The sequence below is a fragment of the Barbatula barbatula genome (genome assembly GCF_947034865.1).
Source record: "Barbatula barbatula genome assembly, chromosome: 5".
NCBI classification, from domain to species: Eukaryota; Metazoa; Chordata; class Actinopteri; order Cypriniformes; family Nemacheilidae; genus Barbatula; species Barbatula barbatula.
The window spans coordinates 13,282,237-13,303,764 of record NC_136769.1 but is presented as its reverse complement, the minus strand read 5'-3'; the positions used below and the strand labels follow the sequence as shown (position 1 = coordinate 13,303,764).

General features: G+C 40.9%; 2 protein-coding genes across 8 annotated transcripts; both read right to left on the bottom strand.

Annotated features, from left to right (window-relative positions):
• Nucleotides 1-3,585: 3,585 nt before the first annotated feature.
• Nucleotides 3,586-4,405, bottom strand: ier2a (immediate early response 2a). The gene has a single exon (XM_079455874.1). It carries the CDS (start codon nt 4,276-4,278, stop codon nt 3,739-3,741), a length of 540 nt encoding a protein of 179 aa, XP_079312000.1. The 5' UTR covers nt 4,279-4,405; the 3' UTR covers nt 3,586-3,738.
• Nucleotides 4,406-6,562: 2,157 nt separating this feature from the next.
• nacc1a (nucleus accumbens associated 1, BEN and BTB (POZ) domain containing a) lies at nt 6,563-20,404 on the bottom strand. 7 transcript variants are annotated; one of them, XM_079456709.1, is made up of 7 exons: nt 19,481-19,610; nt 15,730-16,761; nt 15,124-15,294; nt 13,190-13,295; nt 13,010-13,107; nt 11,172-11,257; nt 6,572-11,094 (listed from the first exon to the last, which is right to left on the bottom strand). In XM_079456709.1, the coding sequence occupies exons 2-7, from the start codon at nt 16,730-16,732 to the stop codon at nt 11,050-11,052; spliced, it is 1,509 nt and encodes a 502-aa protein (XP_079312835.1). In that variant the 5' UTR covers nt 16,733-16,761; nt 19,481-19,610; the 3' UTR covers nt 6,572-11,049. The 7 variants fall into 7 exon arrangements, with proteins under 7 accessions (XP_079312830.1, XP_079312833.1, XP_079312829.1 ...); XM_079456704.1 differs by lacking the exon at nt 19,481-19,610 and adding an exon at nt 20,210-20,404 and having other exon boundaries at nt 6,563-11,257; XM_079456707.1 differs by having other exon boundaries at nt 6,563-11,257; nt 15,124-15,291; nt 19,481-19,805.
• Between the last annotated feature and the right edge of the window lie 1,124 nt (nt 20,405-21,528).

The following is a 21,528-nucleotide window of genomic DNA, read 5'->3' as shown; positions in this document are numbered from 1 at the left end:
TTCCCCTTGTTTGCTTACAATCATGAGGTCAGATGCTTTACCTAAAGTCAAGTGTTGAGAGCAGTTTTCGACAATGCATTCATTGCACTACTAGTTACATGGTTGCTGTTGGCGAAATGCACCTACAGCGAGGGTCTTGAACTGCTTGTGCAAATGCTTCTGTTTTTCTTTGTTTTTTGAGTGTTATAAATGTTCTATAAAACAATACCAATTTTACTGAAATGAAAGCATAATTTAAGATGGCATGGAGTCTAAATATTTAGACAAACATGTTATTCCAGCACGATTTGAGAATTTGCCAAAGATCTTCGTATTGCGTGTAAATTTTATTAATGAACTAAAAGACCTAGAAATAGTGCAGAATCTTAAATTATTATTGAATTTAGACCCATAACTTTTTACATTTTGCTAAATACAAAAATATATTTTAAAAGGTCAACAGGTATAGCATGTCGTCAAGTGTTATGGGTTTGAGTCTTAAGGAATACTAAACTGTAAAGCCTGAATGCACCGAAGTCACTTAGATAAGTGTCAAACATATCCTTCCAAAAGTATCTCCATATTTTGTGATTTTTATGTTTTGTCGTGAATCGTTATTATTAGACACTAAAGATGCACCAAAATGTAAATGTTGGCCGATAAACAGTATCTAAATATTCATATAAAGTTTTCTGAGAATGAAACAAAAGGCTTTTATTTGAAAACATTCACTCCAGAGAACAAGGTGATATTTTATTTTTTAGTGAAAATTTAACACTAGTTGGAGATTGTTTAACTTTTAAACTTTCTGGTATAATTTTTTATTAAATAACCAACTTATAGATGTTCTTCCATAAGCAACTCAGGAAAGAGCTCTTACAGTTTTTCTCGATTGTTTACACACAAATATTGGTACTTGAGACACAATGACCACAACATGTAACTCATTCACCAACCCCCTGAACCAATTCTGCTAAACTACAAGCACAATTCCTGCTTTACACTCACATTGCAGTTCTAAAACACACTTTTTTCAAAACACTACACACAATTCTCTGCGTTTGGCACAATTTTCGGGCAGAAAAATCTCTTGTTTTCACAAGGTACACACTGCCATTCAAATATGAACACTCACTCATCACATGTGTAAACACCTGTCACAAACGCTTATACCCCTTCTCCAAGCTATGGAAGACACATGTGGAGATATAGCAGGACTTTTCATGGCTGGACTGAAAAACATTGCTTGTGATGTGGATGATGTGCTGTGGTCAGACCCAAACCCAAGAGAAGATGCAGCATAGTTTATTTACTGTAACTGTATACAGTAAATTCTTCTGTTGTTTTGTATGTAGACCACTGTATGTGCCACTTTGCGTTGGTTGGGATGTACACTGTACATTGTTTTTGTTGGAAAAATAAAATATATTTGTTATCGTGTATTTGTGTGTTCTGACTATAAAATCTATTTTTTATATATATATACAAAAAATATTTTACAACACACTTGTATATGTACTGTCTGTAGTAAGTGTAACACTGAACCAAATAAAGCGCAAAGTCATTATGATGAATGGAGAAGTGTTTTACATAGATCATAGTGTTTTATAAAGAGCACATCAGTGTTCAAGTGGTTCTAATAAATGTTTATTCATATGATGGTTTGTGTTTGTCATTTGAAAACAAAATACCATTTTGAGAAGAAAGAACATTGTTTTGAATGTAAAGTTTCATTTTGCAGGAGAAGTGAGGGGTTTTGCCAATTGTGTTTGTGTTTTTGGATTTGTGTGTAGAGTTCTGAGAATATGAGGCATGCTTTCAGAAAATGTGTGTAAACAATCGAGAAAAACTGTAATAGCCACAAGTCTAACAGGTCTGAAGACAGAAAGCATTCAGACAGCGATCGGCTTCAAACAAATGCTTTTGTTCCGATAATTTACACATTCATAAATATCCACATACTGTACTTACATCAACAATCTCGGCTATAATATATCAGCCTGATTTTATTATCGGGACAATATTGATAAAATTTAAATCTCCATTTATCTATCGATATACCGATATGGCCGATAATTAACTGTTAAATAAACTATTAGACACCCTTTTTGCTTTTGCAACCATGTTACTAAAAGTATTTAAAAAGTGTTTGTCAACTTTAACAACACAGTATGCAAAAGTTTAAAAAAAACAGTTTTTTATTTCCTGAACAACAGGGAATTTGGACAAGGTGTCAGAAGGACAGTGACGATATGTCATGTTGGTTTTGTGACAGCAGTGCTGCCCTAGCAGTATCTTCACTGAACATTCATTACAAATGATCTACTTTTCCCCCTTGTTTTGTCCTTTTACGATTCTAAATGTGTGTCTGCGAATGTGAAGTTGTGCTGAGCTGAGTGTTCTAAAGTAATTTGGTCAGGAGATTGCAGCAGCTGCATTCCTGTCAGATTTCAGACACTAGGCTCAGGTTTCAGACCGCACAAGAGATGGGAGGGGGAACTCATTCCATTAGCAGGACAATTGAATGGCCACACAAGCATTCATCAGCCCCCCCCCCATCCTCCTTTGGCTGTCTGCTGTATGTCGCCCAGATGTGCGGATGTGTGAAGGGTGCAGTCCTTCCTCTGGTCTATTAATACTTCCTTCCGCTCACTCACACATTCCTCTCTTTCTGCCCTCCCACTTTCAACCTGGGGCATGATTGTGCTGCGTCAACAACGCAAATGCACGCACATGGATCTGTTCTAAACATATTTGCGCGTTTACACACGTCATTTACAGTATTTGACGCGTCACTTAAGTCAGTTCGATGGAGCCTCACGTTTTGTTCATATTTCGGATTTCCAATCATGTGTGAAAAGATCAACTCCATAAACAGCCTGTATTAATAAAGCCAACTGTGATATGACTCGTATAGCACAGTTCCAACACGATTGGAACAGAGACGGTGTGAAAAGTTGTTGTTTAACCACACTTGCCGATGGCCCATTAATCCTTTGTAAGCACCTTGACGTTATACTGCTGTGACTCTTTTGTTCTCCATATCCTGAGCCAGTTTGGGGTTGAAAAGAAGTGGGTGTGTATAAGACATGACAGCGATCATCCGGCCCGATGCGCTCACCGCTTCCTGCCTTCCGCGAACACATCCTGCTCGCGTGACACCCGTCCCCCCTCCCCCACGACCACGTCACATGACTAATACTTTCAACAACAGAGCTAGCTGACTCAGAAAATGTCTTAGCATAACACGTCATACACACACAAAGTATATAGTAGGTAATATTTTATTGTACAAAGGTGAGGTAGATGGTTAAATCAAACAATGAGTTTATAGTAGCTTATGTTAACAACAACCCAGTCAGTTGCTCGGCTGTTCTGGTAGCACCTTACATATTAAATATGTAACTATTGGACCACAGTACAACAAATCATTCTTGACAAATAAATAAAAAAGTCAACGTTCATGTCAAGTCCACGAAAGTTCGATAAGTCCTCAACGAGAGAGAATTCACGAGCATTACCCACAAGTTTCCAAAACAGCCCCGCGCTTGACTCGGTCGAAGGTCACACCATTGTGATCAATCGTTGCCATCTCCAGATCTGGCGAGCTCCCGATTTCAGCCAAGTGCTACTGGGACACTGCTTACGTTACTGAGGGAGATGGTGTGCCACAACACGCCGTTCCCTCAGCAGTGCGCAAAGTTCACTTGCCTTCAGTGTCTGCACAATACATTGCGCTGTACTACAGCTGCTGTCCTTTCAAAATGTCGCAATCGCTCTCGGCAAATGCACAAGCGAGAAAGAGTCCAGCGATCTACAACAGTTCGCGGGGTTATTCTGGGATGTCTGTAGTATTCCTCTGACCTCCCCGCTGTTCAGTTTGGCTTTTTTGCAAGGTAGGAAATCAGGTTCTGTAGCTGTTATGCTCCGTCGCTTCCTGGAGTGTCGGTCCGGTTTGGTTGGGTTGCAGTTCTCTTTGTCCGCTGTGGGTTCTGCAAGACTGCGAAGATGCATGTCGCCGGTAGATTGTGTCCCTACGGATGACACGTCGGAAACCGTGGAACTTGTATCCATGGGTTCTTCTGCCTGGGATGTGTTCTCTGTGACACTGGGGTTGTCACGCTGTCCCTGGTTCTCGCTTTGCAGTCTGGCGGAGTGGTAGATGTCCCTTGCAGATTTCATGACGAGCGTCAGCAGCAGGCTCCGATGGAGCCGGAGTCCACCACGCTGGGTGCGTGAGCTGTACATTTTACTCAACGCCTGGATCATAACCTGCTTGGCCTCCGCTGTGACATCCATTGTTCTTCTTTAATTTATACGTATTTAACACCGAACACTTGTGTTTAAATATATACAAACACAATTTATTTAAATTACTCTGCGCTTCACTTTCTCTGTCTTCTCACTCACCGGAGTAAGCCCGAGCGTAAGGGCATCCGGCTTTATATAAGTTTGGTGACGCATGCGCTAGTGATTGACATTCGGGCTCCTCCCAGGACTCGCTGCTCTGTTTGAGGAAATAAGAAAGTGGAAGAAACATCAAGAAGAAAGCGATACACGCCTTTGATGATTCAATACTCTATTAATCACAAGTTGACTACCATTTGACTATTAAAGACTACACACCTTTAAGGGAAAAAATAATTATTCTAACATTATTTAAATCATAAAAACAATGCAATAGAAACCCTGTTAGTTTTAAAAGGTATTCTTATGTACAGATTTACATTAAATAAATATCTTAAATCTAAACATATGACCGACCTGAGAACATAACATGTGATGAAATATAGATAACTCGACAATACAGCACAGTGGCAAATGCTGAAGATATTTTCTAGGTAAAAGGACACTTCCATTCCTACGTGTATCAATAGCGTTCGCATTCACTTATGACCATATAAGGAACATCCGTTGGCTGTCTGCTCTGTGGAAAACCCATGATGCGTGGGAGGGTTCAGGCTACTTCCTGTTGCCTTATTTGCTTCAAAGCATTTCGTCATAGCCAATATCTTCACACGATTCACGCGCACAACGAGCGTCAAGCTTCCTTTGCCCATTTACGGACTCTATCCAGCTGTTGTGCGTAAATCACTGCAGAGGTTTTTTTTTCTCGAAAATACATTTCTTCGATAATATATATAACAATGTAAATGTAAAGGTTATGTTGTATGATCAAATGTTAACGTCGTGATAAAATATCTTATTTGTTGTTCTTGATCAGCTCACTTTCGGTTTTGCTTAAAGAGTATAGTACAATTTTGAGATTATAAATGAAGTTTCCGAAAATGAAATAATGAAAAAAAATCCCAAATCATGTTTTTATTGTCTTAGTTAGCTGTATTTTTTAATAATTATGGCTTAAATTAAAACAAACCAATGGCAGTTTGATTGATATTAATTGGAATGCACGAAGAGAGAGAGACACAGAGAGATAGAGAGACCATTCAAAATGTTCATTTCAAATCAACATTTCTATTTTGTCGTGGCCATTCCAATCCAGTTTCTGATGTATTTCAATAAAATCAAACCTCAGGAGTGACAAAGTCATAGTACAGCAACGTGAAAGCCTGACAGCATGATAAGACACATGCCATCTGTGAAAAAAATCCAGGGTGTCACATAAATAATAACTTGTGAATATAAACCTGTTTTCTATGCAGTATTTGAGGTCTGAAAAATATAGCAAATTTTACCCAGTTTTCATTTTCTTCAAATAAATGAAGATGGAAACAATATTTTTATTTAAAATTTGGGAGAAATATTTTTGGTAGTTCAAATGACCACAACACACCTATAAATAGTAGGCTACATCAGAAAAACGGTTTGTGACATGGTCTCATAATTCTTCCCGTGACTGTGCTCACAGTAACAATGTGGCCAATTAAAATAAATACACTCTCAAGGTCTCCACATGCTAAAGCACATCTACTGAGCTCCAGAAGTTATTAAGTTGATGCGTCTCACAGTGTTGACAGCAACAAATGATTTTAAGAAGGTTACACACATTTTTCTGCATGTTGGATCTCCCACTGCTCAGCAATATTTTTGGTGATTAAAAACAAGCACAAATGATTGTAAATCTGTCCTTTTTGTTTAAATACCAAGATTTGTTGGTACAACAATTGTTTTGCCTTAAAAAAAACACCAGCACTGTAACTCACATGTAGATGGAAATTACATTTATTATAAATTTAAGTTTAGAGTAGTGATATGATCCTTATGAATAAGTAGAAAGGTTTATTAGATAATTATATTAAAAAAGAAAATTCTGTTATCAGTTTGTCACCCTCATTTCAAACCTTCATGGCTTTCTTTCTTTTGCAGAAGACAAAAGATGATATTTTGAAAAACAATGCAGTACTCATTCACCTCTATTGTTTAGATACAAAATCAATGTCAACGGGTACCACCATTAACAACATTCTTATTGTGTTCTGCAAAAGTCATACAAGTTTGAAATGACAAAAGAATATCTAAACGATTACAGAATTTTCATTTTTCGGTAACTATTCCTTTAAACCATTCTATGTAGACACTTAAACACGTCTATTAAAGAGCCAAACAGGACACAACAACCTTTGTTACAAACTTTTATTAAGATATTCAGCTGTATCCTTTGACTTTTCTCTCACTCTTTTATTGTTTTTACAGTAGTTAATGTGCAATTACTTTTGATAATATTGGGTCACAGTTAGGGATTCACAAAGTTATTGGCACTTTGAACACAGACAGAATGGAGTGGATGAGCACTGGCATTACAGGGTCACTGCATGAGCACAGCTGGGTATGGATTACAACTCATGCTGATAGTGCACGACTAACAATCAAACTTCATTAGTGCTTCTATGTAATATACAGTATATAGATTTGTATAGGGATGTAGTTATAGAAAGTGAGACACTGCATCGTAAAAAAAGGCTTACAACCAGTTTGCTGATTTTGAGCTTTCAAGCAAACTGACGTCATCCCCCATCCTGTCTGTATTTCTCTGTAATTCCTAATACCGCATCCGGACGTGAATTCGTCCGGCTGCCACATGCTACTTTTCCAATACATCTGCAAAGTTGTGTTATCATTATTACCGTCATCCTCATATCAGGGAGAAGACTGAAAGCAGAAAGTTGGGTGTGCTGAAACAGAACGCAGAGAAAGAGGTGAGAGTATCTTTACGTGATATATCTGTTATTTAGAATGAAATAGCAGTGCTGCACTCTGGGTAAAGAGCAAAAACATCCTGCAAATACAGCCAGCCTGTCGCCACAGAACAGACTGACCTGATTTCTGCTTTTATAGACAGAACAGTCACTGTTTATAAGAATTTTATTATTAGTTTTTTAAACACCGCTCTGTAACCTTGCTTTCACGCCTTCAGTGACCATTCACCATTCATTCGCACTGACCAAAAATACATGGTATCCCAACAGATTGTACTTTAAGAAAAAAATATTTACGAGCGGGCACTTAAACTCTCACACTCTTTCTCCACCCACACAAACGTCTGCTACGATATCTATCTGTTCTCTGCGCTCCGAGACACAGTTAGACTGAATTGCCAGGTGCCGGGAGCAGGTCTATGAACGTGAACCCCAGCAAAGGTGCTTTATTCAGGCACAGAGATCAGACAGGCAGGCAGCGTGATATGGACATCCTGGCCTGTTATGATCAACACTGGTCCCTCAGTTTCTACTATACACATCCCTTAAAAATCTTTTGTATGCGGGGAGTAAAGAAATAGGGAATTAAGACAAAACATTTTTTAAGGTGAAGTGTATCATTTTCTGTACCACTGGCAACTCCAAACTTTGCAAGTTTCCTTCTTCCCATTAGTTGTTGGTCGCATAAACAGACACCCCCATCCCAAACTCACACCACTGGTCAGGGATTATTGCTCAAATAAACAGAGCAATGTTTTGTGCTAAGCAGCTGCAGTCATTTTATAAATGGAAAGAAATTACACACTTCATCTTTAACTTCTCAACAGGAGCAAATCTTTCATCATTCTACCAGACTATGTCATTTTTCTCAGGTATGACACCACCTGGTGTTGACTGTAAGGGGTACATCTAAGCTGCAGTAACAACACACAGAAAACAGGTGGCGCATGAACACGGTGGTTCCTCTCCAGCAATGCATGCAGCATATGTGATCTGTGCCATCAAAATGGAGGACGCATAAACACTGGCACAGTCATAACCAGCGAGAGGAGAGGAGACGCCCCACCCCAAGACACACGCACAGACGATTCCACAATCCTCCTCAAAAGGCACCAGTGACCCAGCAGGCCTTTAACATCTAAATAATAGCATACATAGCACCAGTATATCCTCACCCTGGCCCCATCTTCCCAGCACTTTAGTCCATACAAAGAAATTAAAAAATACTCCGTACTCTATCACCAGTCAAACAACTATATTGTATCCTTAAAAAACTTGGCAAGTCAACTCTGTTCACCTTGAATTAGTAGTATTTTTAAAAGTAAATACAGTACACGCGGTCTGTAAAAAGAATGAAAAGTAAATGAAAATGTATGCATGCACATCTGTGTGACTTTTTAAAGCCAAATGTTATTCATTTTCACAAAAGGGTGAAATTTATGAAGAGCGGAGAGCGACATTTTTGTTTTCTGGTCCAAAATGGCGGTCACCAACTTGAACCAGACTGCTTTAAGAAGTAAACTTGCCCGTAGTTCACTTTATTTGCTATGACATTAGCTCATAAAACAAACAAACAATTCCCAGATATACAAACAGCAGGTAAGCCAGACTTGGTTATACAAATAAAAAAATAAAAATAAAAAAAAAAGAGTAAACATGAGCTAAAACAAAAGGGGTGAAAGACCTAATGTAAGCCATCAATTAATAAGACAAACGACTTGTTAAAAACACGGTCAAAATCTGTTCAACAGTCTCCTCAATATGTACATCAGTATTCAGCGTGGCTGGTCGGACACAGGGGTGCATCCTGTTCCAGACCAGACGCATACACATCCACGAATTTAGTCCAAAACCATCGAATACGGTCTACAAAAAAGGTGCACAATCCAACACTCTCCTCTACAATAAAGGTGCAAAAAGCTCTAGTTTAGTCTACGAAAAGGTGCAAAGAGGTCAATTTCCTCTATAGGAAAGGGGGCAGCTACTGTACTTCCCAGGAGATCAGAGGCCCAACACGCAAAGATTACAACACAAACACACACATAGCCTAAAATGCTGAGATTACTTGGGCATGAAATTTTAAAATAGCCTAAAGAATCACATTTCTGGCATGTGCATTTAAAGCCATGCCCGACCGAACATCAAGAAATCACCTGCGATCCCATTCAAATCCTGATGGAAATCTGGGCATATGCAAAAGTTCACAGGTTATAGCAACTTACAGATGGCTGAATTACTTTAAAAGCATCAGTACAGGATGTGCCTCCCATGCACAAACAATGAAACAAACATACCTTAAATCCCCAGATCAACATCACCCACATGCAAACACACACTGCCAACTATGTGCAAGGAATGTATACAGATGGTGACTTGAGCGGACACAGACATGCTTGCCTAAGCGAGCACAGACACACTCTCTCACATGCGTGCACACACAGCTGCCCAAACAGGGAGATGGGCGACACCACGGAGGGGCTTAATCATTCTGCACCTCCTCTCCTGGGACACAGGCAATGTAAACCCTCCTCCACTCCCAAACACACACAAAGTCAGACCCAATCCTTAAGACAGTAAGGTGACTAACAATAAGAAGCACGATTTTCCACACCCCTCCCGGGCTGTAAATGTGTGTTGTGTGTGGAAGTGTGGGAGGGGGGAGAACGCTAAACAGAAAAAAATATAAAAACATATTTGCTTACTACAAAGTCATTCTAACTTTTTGATGTTGAATCTGCATACATCTGATTAACCAACCAGTTCTTTGTCATTGAGTTTGTATTAGTTAGCCATGGCACCAATCAACAGATTAAAGTTTTATGTCGAAACTGGTAACAAACAGACTGAACGGCCAATCAAATTCAGGCCCGGTGGTGGCATGATCATTCAAGGGAGTCAAACCAAGCACCAATCTTTGATAATCCTTATGCAAAAATAGTAAATTTCCTACCGTTTCCATTTAAAGCCCCTAAGCAGGGTGTCTCCTCATAAACATTTAAAACAAAAAGAGAAAACAAAATACATTAGATATTTTAAAACAATCCCTCCATCTCTCGCACTTCAAAGTTGCGAGGCGATAAATATATTTTTATCCGTTACAGTCTTTAATCTTTCATCAACTCTGGATTTATATATCACACACAGTACAAAAGCAGATGGGGAGAGGAGAAAAACGTTGACATAAAACAAAGGAACGTGGCAGAATAACATCCCACATATTTTCGAGAGGAATGAAAGGAGAGGAGGATATCGAATTCTTTCCATTTCAGGCAGAACGAGAGACAGAATATGCAACCTGCTTCTCCTTTCCTCCTCGCCTTCTTCATCTGCTGTTCTTTAGATCTTTTGACAAGCACATTTGCCGTCTCTCTCTCTCTTGGGCCAAATACAATCGGCTAGTCTCACTTAGCCAGATGCTACAAACTAATACATTCAATTTCAGTACAGTGAAATGAGGGAACCTCAGCCTCCGTGTTTGTGTGTGCGCGCGAGACATCTGAAAACTTTTTCTGGTCCTAATTACGTACATAGTATCGTGACTATATATTTATAGCGGAGCATGGAGGCAAAGGGAACTTCTGTGCAAAAAAAGGGTTATTCAGCAAAAACAAAAGAAAATGGTGCCCCATCACAAACCCCTTGTGTCCTCACACTAGCCTGTATAGACTGTGCCATCTTCTCCAATCTCCTACCCGACTCTCCCTTCCAATCCCAGGCAGAAGCAGCAGAGCCCAGAGTCACGCAGCAGGGTAGGAGGTGGGTGGGAAGTGGGGCGGCAGAGGGGATGGGGCAGGGCTTTCCTCGCTGGGCAACTCACTGAAACAAAGTGCCACTGTCTCCGCCCACACCCTGCAGAGACTCGCCCGAGGAACCTCCAGTCTCCACAGGAGTGCCTCCCTCCAAGCTCGCTGTTTCAAAGGTAGGCTCTGCCCCCAGGCCGTCCGCTTCCATCTTGATGCTGTCAGGAAGGAAATTGGCGTAGGCGTCACCCTCCGCCATCAGTAGCTTCAGTTTAGGGATCCAGCTCTTCCTTACCACGCGACGAGCGTTAGTGCACATGTCCGCCGCGATGGCGTTCATCTCGCTCTCCTTAAAGCTGGTGGCAAAGTTCTGGCAGTAAACTGTTGACAGAAACATAAGGGATGGGGTCATATGCTGGTGCAAAACACACATTTTGCAACACCTGCCAAAGGAAAATGAGTTGAGAAAATGTAGCGGCTATAAATAATTCCTACTCACTCGTGTATTCATAGGAATGATGAAATTTTTGCGTTGTGTGCCGGAATATATACATACAGTTACGTTCAAAATAATAGCAGTCCAACATCACTAACCAGATCAGTAACTGTTTTTGGTAGAAATTTCTACATGGCAAATCATTTACTAGTAAATATAGCAGAGTAATAGAACAGACCCAAGAGTCATGAGATGCATGCTGCTAATTCGGTATAATTGAATCATTAACTGAAAAGGGCGTGTTCAAAATAATAGTAGTGTAGAGTTCAAATAGAGAGGTAAATCATTCTGTGAAAAAACTGGTGTCAAACAAGTGGCCCTTATTTAAGGAAGAAGGCAGTATATATATATACCGAAATTACCTGTGAGTACTGTAACAATTAGAAGACGCCTATGTGAAACCAAGCTATTTGCAAATAGCCCCCGCAAAGTCCGATTGTTGAAAAAACAACATGTGCTGAAGAGGTTACAATTTGCCAAAGAACACATTGACTGGTCTAAAGAGAAATGGTGCGATATTTTGTTGACTGATGAAAGCAAAATTATTCTTTTTGGGTCTAGAGGTCGCAGACAGTTTGTCAGAAGACCCCAAACACTGAATTCAAGCCACAGTACACTGAAGACAGCGATGCATGATGGCGCAAGCATCATGATATGGGGATATTTCTCATGCTACGGTGTTTGTCTTATTTATCGGATTCCGGGATCATGGATCAGTTTGAGCACATTAAAATACTTGAAGCGGTCATGTTGCCTTATGCCGAAGAGAAAATGCCCTTGAAATGCGTGTTTCAACAAGACAAGGACCCCAAAGACACCAGTAAGTGAGCAGCATTCAGGTGCCAGAAGTTGGTTGACTCCATACAACACAGATGCGAAGCAGTTATCAGAAACCGTGGCTATACAACTACATATTAGTTCAGTGACTCACAAGAACGCTAAACCTTCAAGCCTTTTTCATTTTATACAGTAAATGTTTGACTTTGTAAAGAAAATAAGCTATTTCTTTGAACAGCCTAACATTCCTTTTTTCTAGTAATAACAAATTTGATATTTGTTTTTATTTAGAATAGAATGTGCAGTGTTCCCAATACATTTGTGTATTGAAAAAAGGAATTTAAGGATTTGAGTTTTACTCACCTTTTTAAACAGGCTGGTATTATTTTGATCACAACTGTACATGTATATGCATCAAATATTTTTATATATATGCGCACATATATTAACAAACATTTATTTAGGCATAGATTAATCGTGAATTTTTTTAGGCAGGCCTAGTATTTTTCATGCTTTTCTCTGTATATTACCGTAATGAGAAACCACACAAGTTTTTTAAGATGAGTAATTCTCCGTCTCTTGAATATGCACTTGATATACATTGTGAAGACTTGGTTCATCATATTTTCATGTTTGGGGCATAATGTACGATATTTTGCATCAGAATTCTTGACAATATACTGGATAGACTTTAACTAGCATATTTTATGCTGAAATTTCGAAGATGTATAGAAGTTAACGCATTTAGTGTCACACCTAATTTGTTTACTTGATTGACTCTTTCAATACATTTTATTTCCACATGTTAATTCTGGAACCTGTGGGTGAAGTGTTATAAAAGAGGACATAAGAAAACTCACACTTGACTGCATGCAACACACGACTGTCCAGTGGCTTACGGCTGGGATCATTGGTGGAGGAACGGATGCCGGTTCCGCAGCTGTTGGCCAGAGTGCTCCTGTGTGTCATTCATAGAGAGGAAGAGAGTTAGAGCAGATCATACAGTCTTACTATCTCAGAATAACATGTCCCAGACTCACCGATCAAAAAAAGCAGCCAGCAGTCTCCTCAGAAGCACTTTGTGTCTGGTGCCTGCACTGACGTGACAGTTCATCAGCTGAGCTCGTGAGATGTACACGCTGGTGCCTGTGAACCGAAATAATCACTTGAAATGGTGTGAATCCTCATTCATATTAATGTATATAAAGGGACACATTATAAAATATTATGACAAACTCTTTATGACTCATCAGCTCGCATGAATGCATACTAATTAAAGAATGATGCTTAATGAATATAAAAGCAGAGGGAAAAAAATATTTTCGCATTTTACCAAGAAAATGTTATTAAGAAAAATTTATTGTGCAGTATTTGTTGATCACCGATCAAATGTAAGCAAATCTGTGGCAAAAAATGTTAACTCCTCTGTAGAATAAGTCAAATTTCCTTGTTTTTTATTGAGGCACACAAGACCTTTGGAACAATTTCAAGTCCTGCTGTGATAACGCGGATCATCAGGTACTGCACAAACTTGTGGAAATCCTGCCAGCTGCATGCTGGGGAACGTACTAAAAACTGAAAAACTCTGAAATATAAACAAACACACATACACAAAGAAGTGGCCAAAGTGATGTCTTGGAAAAATGTATGTCTTCGCACGTTATTCAAACAAAGTGTTGAATATGTTTTGTATAGATTTTGTATGCATGTTGCAAAGTTATGCCTGAAGTGTAATCTGAAGCACAGCTTTGAGAAGAATTTCAGGAGGCTTTGCCAAAAAATACACTTGTTTCGTTTCAAGTTTACAAGTATGTTGTTTTTCAAGTATTTCAAGTCAAGGCCCTACTACTCTAGATGAATGATAACGGTAATCAAAAAAGTAATATCTGATAAAAATGTTGTTATCGTATGCTATATTCTTCTGCAAGCCTTTTTGTATATTAGAATAAAACCTGTATTCCCTTATATGCTGCTGTATGTATATTTTTTGACACCACTGTATACATAACACATAAGAGATTGTTGCTCCTTTGTAACCGATAATCAAGCACTGGTTTATGCCGTTTTTTAGGATAAAATTTTTTTAATATCTGTTGGTCGTTACAATCCAAGTCTGCCTACCTGAGGAAAAACAGATTTCATTTTCCGTCATGCTTTAATTAACTAAGCATTTTCGGTCTTTTTCTCTGATCATTTCCATTTTTGCTTCTCATTCCTCCAGCGCTTTTGAATTTGTTCATCTTTTAATGTCTTTCTGATGACATTTTTTCCAAAAACGTTTTATTGTTCGTCTTTCTCATTTCATTTTCCACTTCATATTCCTTCATGTCTGATCTTGTTCGTGCGCTTTCTTTTATCGTTTCTGAGAAGAACCCCGAGCTGCATGTTTATATATGACTGCTGTTTAAATAAAGTTCCAACGATTAACAGAATTCATGTTGCGATACTGTCGGACGTCTCAGAGTCACTTCAGGCCACGTTACCACGGGCAAATCACAAAAGCCTCCATTAACTCACAAATCCCTTTTTACACCACAATACTAAAAACACAGCTTCATACACGGTTGACCTATCAATCACAGCATGAGATCATTTGCTTTTCATGGGTAGTTGAACATGACTGAAGCATGAGGCTGGCTATCTTTCCTTTAACACATATATAGATGAGGTTTATCATAATTTTCTTAGCAGATGTTTTCTTGACAAATAAACACACAAAAAGTGTGGCTTGAACCACAAAAATATGCTCTATGCCGCCATAACACACTTTTCACAATGTTTAGGCACATGAATGGAACAATATTAACGGTTCTCACACATCGTACAGGCAGTGTATAAGGGTCAGAAATTAACCAGGGCTCTGGAGCAAAATACCACCAGAAGTCACAAACAAAGCAAATATACTTACAACGTTACAACTTCTATAATATTACGAAGAGAATACGGTCAATGCTGAAGTACAATGATGTCAAACCTGAAACTAGCTCCAGTTTCTCTGCCGGGTCACCTTCCTCATACAGTTTGGGATGACAACGGTTACCGATCTGGGCAATGAGCTCTGCAGGGAGAGAGGCGAGATCCTGTCGTCCGCGCATCCTGGGCCGCGTCTCAGAGTGGTCGGGGAGGGCCTCCACACGCTCACCTGCTGGAGAGCAGAAAGGGGAATGAAGTTTAGAGTTTTGCTTTATGAAGAAAGTGTGAAGACAAAAACAGTCAGTGTGCACGGTCTAGACAGTTACAAAGATTAAACCAGCATGCAAGTCTTTTGACTTCCAAAAACCGACTGATAATACAAAGCTCTTGGGACTAAGTCTAATAAAAGACCTGTGAAATCCAAACGCATCAGAATACATTCAGTTTTCATGCCGTCTGAGAGCAGATAAGAAGACCTTCTGATAAAATATTCATGAGTTCTGAACAGATGAGGCATTTAACAAAAAGTGTGCATTTAGCATCTAAGCAGTACAAAAGAAAGTACAGAATAGTTCGACATGTTCAAACAGAAACCCCTCCTGTAACTATAGGCTATATGTATGACAATCCATATTGATCTAAAGGTTTGGTTTGAGTTCAGACTCACCTGCAGCGCCCACATTGAGCATGCTGTACATGGTGTACATGTTGCAGATCTGCCTATACTGCTCTTCAGTGCCGTCGTCCACCCCCTCCTCCTCTTCCTCGTCGTCGTGGTAAGAGATGGGAGAATCGCTGGCGTAGGCGCTCAGAGTACCAGGGCTGGTGCCTTCCGGAGTGGCGCTGCTTGTCCCATTGCCGTTTGTGCTGCCGCCGCCGTGACCCCCAGTTCCCATTCCAAGACCCACGCCGAGACCCATGCTACCTTGCTGCTGGATGGCGCTTCCACGCTGCATCTCTTGAGAAAACCGAGCCGCCTTCCTCATCCCTCCGCCAGCTGATCCACCCGAGCCACCTCCTCCTTCTCGATTGCTTCCTTCCCACAGCCGCTTGGCCACGGGTGTGCACACCACCGAATAGGGCGAAGCCTCCGGCTGTTCCGTCTTCACCCGAGACACCAGAGGCAATGGCGTCAAGCAGGACGTGGGCCGACTGGCTGTCATGGCCGCCACCACGCTACCTCCGTTAGCCACTGTCTGAGTAACGGCCGTCTGGGTAACAGGGCTCTGAGGCTCCGAAGGGGGGGTCTCTTCTGTGTGAAGGCCCTGTGAGTCGCAGCTGGGAGAGCTGACCTTCAAGAAGAACTCCGTGCCCTTCTCCATGATCTGCTGGATCTGGAGGAAGCCGGCTGTGTACATGAGCAGGAACTGGTCGCCTACGTTCATGCTGAGGCGGCCGGTGTAGCAGAAGGCCAGGATCTGCTGAAAGCTTTGGGGCTGCACGGCCGGAGGCAGCTCCACCACCGTGGAGGTCTTACTGCCTGCGCTGCTGTTGAAGAGGTCACGGAAGTAAGAGCTGCTGGCCGCCAACACAGCGCGGTGAGCTTTGAAGGTGTGGCCTTTTACCACCACCGAGACGTCACAGTACAGTCCCTGCAGACGCTGCTCATTCAGACACTCCAGGACATTGTTGCCGAAGTTTGGGATCGCCATCTGAAGGGTCTGAGCCATGGCGCTATGGCCAGCACCGCCACAGAAATCTGAGAGGCACCAGAGGAAGAGAAAGAAAGAGATCTTTGTAAGCGGTGGAGAGTTCATCCCGAAAGACTCATTGCCAACCATCATTTACTTTAAAAGCTCTAAAATCCCCTGCACAATACAATTTGTCGCGAAGATACAAATGACTACAGGCAATGGACTATTACGCTAAAATGTGAGTTGTACAAAACCACAGGGGTGAGCTCGCGGAAACCTTTATCACTCACGTCTTAAACATCCAACCTCAGTCTGCAAATAATAGGGGGCTGGTGAACAGACTCTAAAATCCTGTAAGCGGGATGTGACTGCTAATCTGAATGAGATGGTGATTCAGCTGAGACAGAGATAAAATGGCACTCTTTACAGTACTAAAGCAGGGAGGGGGAGAGAGAGAGAGAGATTCAAAACCTCACAGTGATTGAGGTCATAGTTGAGGAATAGGGTGGAAAACAATGGGCTTTAACTGACACTGCAGTCAGTATTATTACCGCTAAATGTGACACCATGGACGGAGCCAATATTAAAGCTCATGGCCCTGCTCGAAGGGAAATTCACTGTAAACAGTTAACTTGCGCTTTCTGCTTTTATTGGGTTACTCAGCATGTTACTATGGAGTTTAAAAGTTATTACGACAACAACAAGCCCGTCCTTACGATTCCCTCCTTTTAAGGTAACGGAGACAATAATATCGATGAGAAAGATTCTGCAAGTCAGCGAACTGACTAGATACACCTACACTGTATTCCTTAACCGACACAAACATTATCACTTATCGTTTTGCAACCACTCGATACGCAAGTTAAAACGGCCTTCAAAACGCAACACGTCTCGAAATAACTCTTCCAACCATGAGACTATAATGTGATATGCTTCACACGTTACGTTTATTGAACAACAGTACGTGGGAGAGAAACATCTGGGCACACACACAAACATCACTGCATCTGACTTCTGATCACACAGAACTAACAAGGACGTTCATGGTAAAAGAAGTACCCTCTTTGTCTGACTTCAAGCTCTCTCCCTAACTCTCCCCCTCCCCGGCATGCACACACACAAGCCATAGACATCAGACAAAACGGCTTGTTTACAGTTGGCCAGAGAGCGGTGGCACACATACACACAGAGAGAGGCCCAGGGTTTATTTAAGAAGTTTTCCTTTGGGGGTGGGGGAGGAGACGGACACCATAGGTATGGTTATCACGGTGTGTGTTTAGTCACTGTCCAGTGTGAGAAATGCAAAGAGTGAACTTACAATATGTAGACTTTGAAGAGAATATTATACTAATAAAATAACAGTGAAAAACCAATGTGATCACTTTTAACCCAGCCACTAAGTAAATGCTTAAAAAAAATATGTTTAAGGCTGTTATTCTCAATTAAATGCAAAAGCAAAGCTTAGAATGTACAGTGTGTATCGTGGGCCACTTCTGATAAACATCTTATTGTTAAAAAAGTAGCTACGTTTGACGTTACCTTCATTCACCCACAATATAAAAAGGAAACAGCTTCACAAAAACATCAAATAACGTTTGACAAATCTGTGATGGAACCGCAGACGCAGCTACTCAATGTAACGTTACGTCGATTCGCGAGACAAAGCTACTTATGTAACAATGCAGAATACAGTACAGGATACAACAACAAAATGAGCAGCAAACCTTTGGCCGCCAGACCTTCCCGTACAGCGGTGTTACGAGGCTGTAGCGGCGGCAGGCTAACCGTGTGTCAGTCAATCTGCCCGTCCGTCCGGAGTTCTCAACTGGCACGGGCCGGGGCAGCAGAACGATGGCAAACGCGCTCACTATGACCCACTCTGTGAGAAATGCAGCACCTACATGCGAGCGAGCGAGCAACAAACGGCACGGAGAAAACGCGTTCAGTGCGGGATGGGGGAAATCGCCGCGACGATCACATAAAACGAGCAAGTTTGCCAAGACGGCACACATCTGCCGCCGTTGTCCCACGTTCGCCAATGCACCGAATCGAGAGAGCGTGCCTACATCCTCGGGCCTAGACGGGTCCGGTTTGAGAGCACACCGTACCGCTGAAATCAGGGTTCGCCCCGGTCTCCACGCCACTCAGTTACACCACTCGGGAATCTTTAACGGTGCAACGAATTAATATCATCTTCACAGTGCACGGCTGCATACTTTTTCACACCGCGGAATGTAAGTTAATGTTCCATAGCCATTTCGCGCTGGTCGGACACCCACCTTATCTTATTTTACAGACATCAACAGGTCATCCCGGGACAAACGCACGAACCGGGGGCGAGCCAGACTGAACCAGCGCTGACAGTAGGGGGGGTCAGTTAGACACCGCCAATAAGAAAATGGTTTTACTACTCGCGCCACAACAACATCAATCACAGTCAACGCGGTATCTTCCGATAACGTTTCCCACGTTTTCGTTAACAGATTCAAGTGAGCCCGTGAAATTGCGTTTTTTTAACAAGCAGTTCTGACTCCGGAACATCTGCCAGCACGAGTGTTCAGCCATGTCAGTAAGGTCGGCGAAGTGGTTAAACTTTTTGTTGGTACATTAGTCTGTGCCCATCCCCCACCGCACACCTTCCCAAAACAATACCCCCAAAATCTCAAAGCCATCAGATTTCGGCCGAAATGCCAGGACATCCGAAGACGGCGCGCGAGCGACTGTCCTCGGATGTCACGTTGCACCACATGACCCGGCGCGGAGGCTCGAAGGCGGCATACTCACCCCTTAGCTGGAAGCCGTTTCAAAGTGTTTCAATGGAGTCCGACTCGCTCGCTCTCCTTCACTCTCTCGCCTCGTCTGTCTCGCGCTGGAAACAGCCATTCATTGTGGGCATAGGCGCAAAGTCGATCGCAGAGCTATCGAGTCCGAACTCTTTTCCAGCGGGATACGGAGCGCAGAGTCACAGATCATGCATAGACTAGACATGACTCCCCATCGTCACTCAATCGCATGATCATCACAGGCGCAGCCTCAATGCCAGGAGACCTATCCAGCGCCGAGATGTATTTGCGCATAGGCTGGCACAGCAACAGCGAGAAGAGCCACCGCCTCGTTTCCATACGTGCGCAAAAAGTAGGCCATGCCTCTGCGTCTCGCCAGATCCTCAATATAGAGCGAGAGAGAACGCCATGAACTAATAACTACGCACACAGAGAGAGAGGGAACGTTAATGTTGGTATTTTAATGCTTGTGACCAGTTTAGGGTTGCTTGTATTCAGCAGCATGTTGTATTTTGGGGAATTACACTGAGTCCCAAAAGGATTACTATTATAGATTTGCCTTAAACAATTTCTGTATGATAATTAATTAAAAGCAAGAAGCAAATCCTCTAGAATTAATCGCAACGGCACGAAAACTACAGTCTTATGCTAGTGCGTTATGTGTTGTATTTCTTTTGTGTGTGTAAATCTTTATAAAAAATAGTTTACAAGGCAAGAATCATATACTCACTGTAAACTCGAATACTCCATTTAAAATGGTCGCCACCGTAAACATGACCAAAATCCCAAAGTCATACGGTATTGTAAACTACAAGGAAAACTATATGAGCACGTGACGTCACAGGCTGGCCCTATAGATGTCCTTACATTACCCCAGTGAGCTACATTTACAATTGCATTTTTGTGTCTGAAGAAACGTGCGCACAGGCTTCCGTAGTCACGATTTTGAGAAAGTGAAAATATTGGGTTGCCAGATTGGTATACGCTCCTATGATCCAATTTCATTTTTTTCACGGGTTGTAAAAGTAAACTTAAAAATAATGAATGGTAATAATTATGAAAATAAATATAGGAAACGTTCTAACTCACTAAATCAAAAAATATATAATCAATAATCCACTTTTGTTTTATATAATAACAAATTACAAAATATGAATACCCCGTAAACTTAACAATTAAATTGTACCAAAAATTTGTTTGCATTTGACCTAACCTTTTTTTCGTCAAATGCTTAATTGAAGTCTGCAGAAGATTGGCCTGTAAACGTCAGAATGCAAAAGCAGGAATTTTCTATGGGACAATTCCGATACTGTTACTTTCAGGGCCATTGGACCCAAGTCTTTGTTAACGTATGATTCCGATTACGTTTGTCACATAGCCTTTGACAAACCTGTTTTTCAACCATTACTGTAAAACCTTCATCTGTATACAAACAAAACTTTACTGCCACCTAGTGGAAGTTTAAAATGTAGCATCTCCTTTAAGAAGAGTATTTACAGTTTTTCTCAATTGTTTACACACATTTTCTGAAGCATGCCTCAAACTCTCAGAACTCTACACACAAATTAAAAAACACAAACACAATGGGCAAAACCCCTCAATTCTCCTGCAAAATGAAACTTCACATTCAAAACAATGTTCTTTCTTCTCAAAATGGCATTTTGTTTTCAAATGACACACACAAACCCTCATATGAATAGACATTTATAAGAACCAGTTGAACACTGATGTGCTCTATATAAAACACTATGATGAATGGAAAACACTTCTCCATTCATCATAATGACTTTAGTCTTTATATGGTTCAGTGTTACACTTACTACAGACAGTACATATATAAGGGTGTAGTAAAATATTTGTAGTATATATATATACATATATATATATATATATATATATATATATATATATACTGTACTACAAATATTTTACAACCCACTTATACTACAAATATATATATAAATGTTTTTTTTAGTCAGAACACACAAATACACAGTAACAAATATATTTTATTTTTCCAACAAAAACAATGTACAGTGTACATCCCAA